At 51.5% G+C, this 7,771-nt stretch overlaps 1 protein-coding gene across 1 annotated transcript in view; it reads right to left on the bottom strand.

Annotated features, from left to right (window-relative positions):
• Window positions 1-7,054: 7,054 nt before the first annotated feature.
• Hmcn2 (hemicentin 2) overlaps window positions 7,055-7,771 on the bottom strand; it is a 131,659-nt gene continuing 130,942 nt past the window's right edge. The window contains exon 85 of the mRNA XM_013021284.1: window positions 7,055-7,129. Coding sequence (XP_012876738.1) covers window positions 7,055-7,129 — 75 coding nt within the window. The remainder of the gene's footprint in view (window positions 7,130-7,771) is intronic.

Below are 7,771 nucleotides of genomic sequence, written 5' to 3'. Positions count from 1 at the left end.
TGCCGCCTGCTCCGCGATCAGACTCCGTGCGGCCGCCGGGAAGCCGTCCTGCGGATCCGGGCGCCGGCTCCCTCCTCCACCTCCACGCTGTCACCGCGTGCGCGCGCCCCGAGGCAGCCTCCTGCCCCGGGACAGGGCTCCTCCCGGCCTCAAGGCTGCTCCGAGCCCCCTCCCTCCCTGGACAGCCCGGGCTTCCGGGCCGCTCTGAGCCTTGCGTGCCAGCGGATGCGAGGGAAGAGAACCATAAATGTTCACAGCTTCAGTGGAAGCCCGAGGGTTTCTCCCGTTTCCCGCCAGCCCTGTGGCAGGACTAGTTTTGGTCAGTTTGCATACTATCTCCGGATTACCCTGTAGGAAATAGCTATTATTATCACCCCTGACTTAGAGGTGGTAACCACATGGGGCAGGGCGTCTTTCTCAAGGTCACCCGGCTCATTAAGTGGTGTCACAGAACTAGGGTGCAGTTGCTGGACCTCTGCCTCTGCTCAGACTCCAAGAAAGGAGCTGAGATTCCAGTCCCAGGTTTCTTGAGTGCTTGGGCCCTTATTCCTTGCTGCAGGAATAACTTTTGCCAGCACAGGTTGCTCATGCCTGTAATCCTAGCTATTCAAGGGGCTGGGATCTGAGGATTATAGTTTGGAAAAAGTACAGAAAGAACTGTGGCTCAAGTGGTAGAGCACTAAGGAGCTCAGGGACACCACCCAAGCCCAGAGTTCAAGCCCCAGGAATGGAAACACACACATACACACACACACACAAACCTATATAGATAAGCAAGATGCAGAGCTGGAAGAGCTGGGAATTAAGTTTTCTTCAGCCAATGAGTGCTCCAAATGGACCACACTGGGTGGACACCTCCAGGTGTAGCTGGACTGGAAAAGGCCTGGGGTCTGTGACACAAGCATGAACACACTGGTCATGTGAGATAGCACTTTGGGAGTTAGCTATGGCTGTTGCCAGACCCGACTCGAAGATGACTGGGTTTTTTTTGGTTTTGTTTTTGTTTTTTTCTGTCATGGGGCTTGAACTCTGGACCTATGCGTTGTCCCTGAGCTGTTTTTTTGTTGTTGTTGTTGGTCATGGGGCTTGAACTCTGGGCCTGGGTGCTGTCCCTCAGCTCTTCAGATCAAGGCTAGTGCTCTACCACTTGAGCCACAGTGCCACTTCCAGCTTTTCTGCTTCTGTGGTGCTGAGGAATCAAACCCAGGGCCTCATGCATGCAAGGCAAGCACTCTACCCCTGAGCCACCTTACAGCTGTTTTGCTCAAAGCAAGTGTTGTACCAATTGAGCAACAGCGCCACTTATGGTTTTCTGGTGGTTTGTTGGAGATAAGAGTCTCACAGACTTTTGCTGCCCAGGCTGGCATTGAAGTGCGATCCTCAGATCTCAGCCTCCTGAGTAGCTAGGATTACAGGCGTGAGCCACAGGCACCAAGCCTAAGATGGCTGGGAAGCCTTGGGTGGGTGGACAGGCAGAGACCTGTTTTCAGGCAATGACTCAGGTCATCCATTCAGAAAAGACCCGGCATGCTGGGACATCTTTGATGGTGGTAATAAGTCCTTAGTTTCCATGGAAGTGCCAAAAGACATCACTACTACATTGTATGAGCAATGCTTTATAGTTGTCAGTGTACAGCTCTTGCTTCTCTTCTTTCAAATTTACTTCTGAATATTTTAACATGTGTGTGTGTGTGCGTGCGTGCACGCGCGTGCATGCACGTGTTTGTGCTGGTACTGGGGCTTGAACTCAGAGCCTTGCACTCCTGCTTGGCTTTTTCCCTCAGGGTTGGCACTCTGCCACTTGAGCCATACCTCCATTTTTGGCTTTTTGGTGGTTATTTGGAGATAAGGATCTTACCCAACTTTTTTCTCAGCCTGGCTTTGAACTGTGATCCTCAAACCTCAGCCTCCTGAGTAGCTAGTATTATGGGTATGAGCTGGTAATATAGTGCGTTGCTAAATTGTGTGTGTGTGTGTGTATGTGTGTGTGTGTGCTAGTACTGGGGTTTGAACTTGGGGCCTTGTACAGTCACTTGGGTTTTTTTTCACTCAAGGCTGGACCTCTATCACTTGAACCACATCCCTATTTCTTAACTTTTTGGGGGGCTATTGCAAATGACATTTTAAATTCCATTTCCAACTGTTTCTTGCCATGGGGCTTTATATATTAGCCTTGAAGTCTAATGATTAACTCTAGTAGAATTGCATGAATGAAGACTTTAGGGCTTCTTTTTTTTTTTTGCCAGTCCTTGTACTCAGGGCCTAGGCCCTGTCTCTGAGCTTCTTTTGCTCAAGACTGGTACTCTACCACTTGAGCCACAGCGCCACTTCCAGCTTTTTCTGCTTATGTGGTACTGAGGAATCGAACCCAGAGCTTCATGCATGCAAGGCAAGCACTCTACCACTGAGCCATCTTCCCAGCCCCATTAAGTGCTATTTCTACATTTATTAAAATTACACAGTTTGTGCCTTGAATCTACAAATATGGTGAGTTACATGGACTGGCTTTCAGGAACTGAATTAAGCTTACAATCCTGGAATAATTATATGTCAAAATAAATTTTAATATTTTTACAACAAAAAAATGCAGGTCTAAGCTTTGGGATAAAAAGAGACATTAAAGATATAATTAACCACCTTGAGTAGACTTCATTGAATTCTGCTTCTTGTTTCTCTGACACAGGGCCTCATTATATGGTTCAGACTGTCCTGAAACTTGTGATCCTCTTGTTTTGACCTTTGAAGTGCTGAGATTACAGGCAAATTGCTACCACACTTGGCTGGGTTTTCTTTTTGTTGTTGTTATTTGGTTTTTGGTTTTGGTTTTCATGTGTATATTTATGAACAATTGAAAATTTGAACCCTCACAGGGCACTTGATGAAAGGCAGGGAACTACTGTTGATTTTTGTAGGTGTAATAATAATGAGACTGTAGTTACTTTGGGGAAATCACCCTCAGTTTTAGAGATGTCTACACAGAGATACTAATGACTGGAATGACATTTAAAAAAGCTTTGGTGGGCTGGGAATGTGGCTTAGTGATAGAGTGCTTGCCTAGCATATATGCGTGAAGCCCTGAGTTTGATTCTGTACGTATGAGGCTCTTGTTTGCTCACTTGCTGTTCCTTAGAGATGAGCCTGTCCCTTCCCTGTCCCCATCAGATTAGCTCCTGTCACAAGTCGGCTTGCTGCCACATAGCAGAGATGTGTCCTCCCACAGGACAGAAGGGCACGAGGCAAGCTCTGGTCTCTCCTTCCTTCACTCTGAGGTCCTCTTAGCCTAGCTGGCCATGGCTCTGCTGTTCCTGGCTGCGGATACCTAGCCTGTGTTCCTGAGGCAGAACAGGGAAAATGAAGTGTGGTGAACAACAGCTAGGAATACAAAAACTCAGCTTAAAACAAATACAGGAGGACACTGATCTTCACCCATTAACTTCCTTTAAGATAAAGGGACTACGGGTTGGGAAGGTGGCTCAGTGGTAGAGTGCTTGCCTTTCATGCATCATGCTCTGGGTTCGATTCCTCAGCACCTCATAAGCAGAAAAGGCAGGAAGTGGCGCTGAGGCTCAAGTGGTAGAGTGCTAGCCTACAGCTGAAGAGTGAGGGACAGCGCCCAGGCCCAGAGTTCAGGCCCAAACCAAAAAAAAAAAAAAAAAAGATAAAGGGACCAAAGTTGTTTTAGGAGGAAATGAGGCTGGGTAGATCAGAGAAAATGAGGCTGGCGGAAGGCAACTCAGAAACAAAGTATTTAGAGTCCTAGAATAGAAGACCGCGCGATGCCTTCCTTATCTTAATGATTAAGCAACTGTGTTAATGGCAGGATGCATTCTTTCCTGGGTGGAATGCCCAAAATGTGCAAGAGCTAAAGTGTGTGATTCTAGGAGTATTTAGAGCAAAGACCACTGCTTAGAGCACCGCAGCACTTTGGTGTCAGAAGCCCCTCCTTTATCATATCAAAGTCTCTGAGGCCCGAGCTCCACGCCTCCCCCTCGGAACACTCTGCTAGAGCGTGCCTCCGCCTTTGCGCTTTTCATCTGCCGGCTCACTTACTAAAGCTGGGTGGGCCACGTTTTCTTACCATTATGACCGGTCCAGAAATGATTCTGAAATCAACATCAAGAACTCAAGTGGAGAGTCCTTACTTTCAGAGGGAAACACAAACCTCCTCCGGCATCCGGTGACCTCCCCGCCAGCCCTCTCCACGCCCCAGGGCCAGATCCTCCTTGCCAGACTGGGTTTTCAGACTCCAAACCCGAAGTCCTACATTAGGTCCAGCTACTCACCCTGATGTGCCAAATAGAGATGTGGTGAGCGGGGCATTAGTGGCTCACACTGTATACCTAGCTACTCAGGAGGCTTAGATCTGAGGATTGTGGTTCAAAGCCAGAGTGGGTAGGAAAGTCCGTGAGACTCTTACTTTCTTACTTTCAATTAACCACCAGAAAACTGGAAGTGGTGTTGTGACTCTAGGCAGGTAGAGCACTAGCCTTGAGCAAAAGAGCTCAGGGACAGCTCCCAGGTCCAGAGTTCAATCCCCACAACAGAGTGAGAGCAAGAGTGGGGGGGGCAGCCATGGAAAGACAGCACTGCGGTACATGTTCAAGCCTTCTTTAGGATAGAGACAAATAGGGAGAGTTTTGGAAAGGGGGTGAAAGGTAGGACTAATCAAAATGGCCTCAGGGCTCGGGTGCGGCCCAGCTGGCTTCAGCTTGTCTTCCTCCTTCCTCTCCCAAGCCTGGTGGGTGGGCTGCAGCCTTTGGTGGTGGATGATCTTGAAGGTGAAGGCAACGTTGGTCTGAGGGGCCTTTGACTCTGTCATGGGGTGCTTGTCAGTGAACCCCATCTTTCCTGGAGTCCAAGGTGATTGTAAAGTGACTTCAGCAGGGAGCGGCTCAGATCCAAGGATGTAGATTGTGTGTGTGTTTGTGTGTGTGTGTGTGTGTTGGGGGGGCTGGGTACGAGTGTGAATTTATAGGCCCCACAAAAGCAGTGCTTAGGGCTGGGAAGGTGGCTCAGTGGTAGAGCACTTGCCTTGCATGCATGAGGCCCTGGGTTCGATTCCTCAGCACTACATAAGCAAAAAGAAAAAAGCGGGAAATGGTGCTGTGGCTCAAGTGGTAGAGTGCTAGCCTTGAGCTGAAGAGCTGAGGGACAGCGCCCAGGCCCAGAGTTCAGGCCCCACAACCGGACCCCCCCCAAAAAAAGAAGTGTTTACATTGCTTCTTACAATTACAGCTTGACTGGAGGGGGGAAAGAGGGGCTTCTGGAAGAAGAGTGGACTCCATCTGAACCGCCCAGGGACCAGCTCAGTGACTGTGATCTCATCAAATCTCGTGACCTACGACCTCCACCTTGATCTCATGGAGTCTCACAGTGACCTATGACGTCCACGCCTCCCCTGGGCACAGAACTATCGTCTTCGGCCACCCAAGGGGGCGTGCAGTCCCTGATGGCACGTCATAGTGAGGGCCAGGAACTCCTTTGCCACTGTCCAGGCCTCCACAGAATGACCTCGCTCTCCACCCAGAACACAGAGTCCAGCAGCGGTTCTGGGAAACGCTGTATCTGCGAGTTTAATGAGTGACCCGGACGCAGAGCTGTTTTCCCCTTCTCTGGAAGCCAGGTGGCCCCGGGGCCCGGGCAGCTGTCTGTGCCCCTGGCCAATGACCTCTGGCAGAGTGCAGAAGTGGGCAACACCCCCTCTCAGAGCTGGCCCCTGGAAGGCGGCCATGCCCGTGGGTGGGGAAGGGCAGTGGGTCAGGGCCCCATCAAGCCTAGTCCATCACCAGTTTGCGCCACTGTGGAGGCATCTGCCTGTGTGTCACAGCTCCAGACTGGGAGGCGGTGGGAGGAAGGTGAGGAGGGGGAGGCTGGGGACAGGCAGAACTTTAGGGACACGTTAGTTGTTTATTCCTTCGATCCCAGCTCTCCACTCCTCTCTCCTTCTCCCATGGGGCTGCCCAGGTACCAGGGGGCTACAGTACTGTCCCCGGGGCAGGAGGGCCTGGTCTAGTCCTCTATCTCCTTGTCTGTGACTTGGGGACATTGTTTCCTGCCTTGGGAGCTCCTGGGAGAGTAAAATGACCTCAAGTTCCTAAGACACTAGACAGTCAGCCAGTAAGTTTTACAAACTTGAAAGGCTGGGCTGGGCTAGATGGGGGCGGGGGAACATCTGCTCTTTTCCCACCCAGGGCTAATAGTATCTCTTGTCTTGGGCTGCAAAATCTGGGGAAAAAAATTAACAGCCCAGCAGAAAGCAGGGCTCACGATCTGACCCCTGACCCCTAGGGTTACACAAGGAGGGTTGTTGAGCCTTAGCAGTTCTCTCTGGTGGGTGGGTCCTGGACCAATGGGGCTTGGAGAACCTGGGAAGCCCCGCCTCCTCTCTTCCACCCAGCCTGGAATTCCTCACAGGAGGTGGGGGGGGGAGGGCTTTTAGCTTGTAAAGGACTGGGGGGGGGGGACCCGGGAGGAGGGAATCAATGAGTGTGAAAATGACTATGAACTTGAAACCTAAGCTTCCACCAATAAAGTTTTATAGGTATAAGCCACGCCCGTCCAGTTGTGTGTCCTCTGTCTGCTGCACACACCAAGGACAGAGGGATAGTTGCAACAGAGACAGGATGTTCTGAAAAGCCCAAAATATTTATGCCCGACTCTTTACCAAAGAAAATACGCAGCGCCCAGGCTGAAAGGAAACCAGTTTTGAAAGAGGGAGAGCCCCGGGGAAGGTTTTGTATACGCCAGGACAGGCGGTTGGCTCTCCTCTGCAGTCCCAACCACGCATTGGAGGCTGAGATCGGAGGACAAAGTGAAATCCAGATTTAGGACTCTTATCTCCAATTTACCACCCAAAAAAGAGTGGCAGACAGCTCTTCTTTAGCCAAACTCCAAGGGAGAGCCTGAGACCCCGAATTGAAATTCCAGTCCTCATCTCCCCCACAAAAAGACTTCAACCAGTCACTTGGCAGTCAGGTGACATCTGGTCTTCTTTCCTGGGCTTCCTTTACCTGTCTGATCGCTTCCCTCACGGTCCAGATGAGAGAAAGGGGGTTCAGAGGGCGGTGCCTGTGTCCCACTGCACCCCAGGACCAGGGAACCGTGTGCAGAGGCAGGCTCTGGGCGGCAGCTTTCAAAGGGGAGGCCAGAAAGAGGGGGAAAGCACCCCAGGAGCCATGCCACTGAGCCTGGCTTTTTGTTGCTGATGATGGAGATGGGGTCCAGGGGATTTTTTTTTCCTGTCCTGACCGGCTTTACACTTTGATCCTCGAGATCCCAGCCTCCTGGGCAACTAGGATTCTAGGTGTGGGCTGCCAGCACCTCACGTTAAATACTACCCTTAAGACTTGCAATGAGCATTTACTTACAAGCAGTTAGAGCCCGTAGCTCTTGGTACTGCCTAGGGCTGTGTGGCACATTAATTCCCATTAGTTCCCCGTGTGCTATGTGTGTGTGTGGGGGGGGGGCGAGGCCTCGTACCACATTTGTATTGCACAGTAACCAGGCGCTTTGGTCCACACCACAGAGCCCATGGGCGGGGACCCAGCAGCTAGCACCCCGGGGGGCTCCTGGGTCCCTAGGGCGGCCTCCTGTCTCCCAGCCAGAGCCCCTCCTGGCCGAAGCAAAAAGAAAACCACACGAGGAGGCCCCGGGCTGAGAGCGATTCGTTTTATGTTCGCAGGCGCCGTGCGCCCCACTTCACCCGGGTCCCAGGGTGGGGGGTGCAGGGGGTGCGGGGTCCCGGGGTGGGGGGTGCAGGGGGTGCGGTGTC

This window comes from Dipodomys ordii, unplaced genomic scaffold (assembly GCF_000151885.1).
Source record: "Dipodomys ordii isolate 6190 unplaced genomic scaffold, Dord_2.0 Scaffold55, whole genome shotgun sequence".
Taxonomy (NCBI): Eukaryota; Metazoa; Chordata; class Mammalia; order Rodentia; family Heteromyidae; genus Dipodomys; species Dipodomys ordii.
This window is presented reverse-complemented; position numbering and strand designations above follow the sequence as displayed.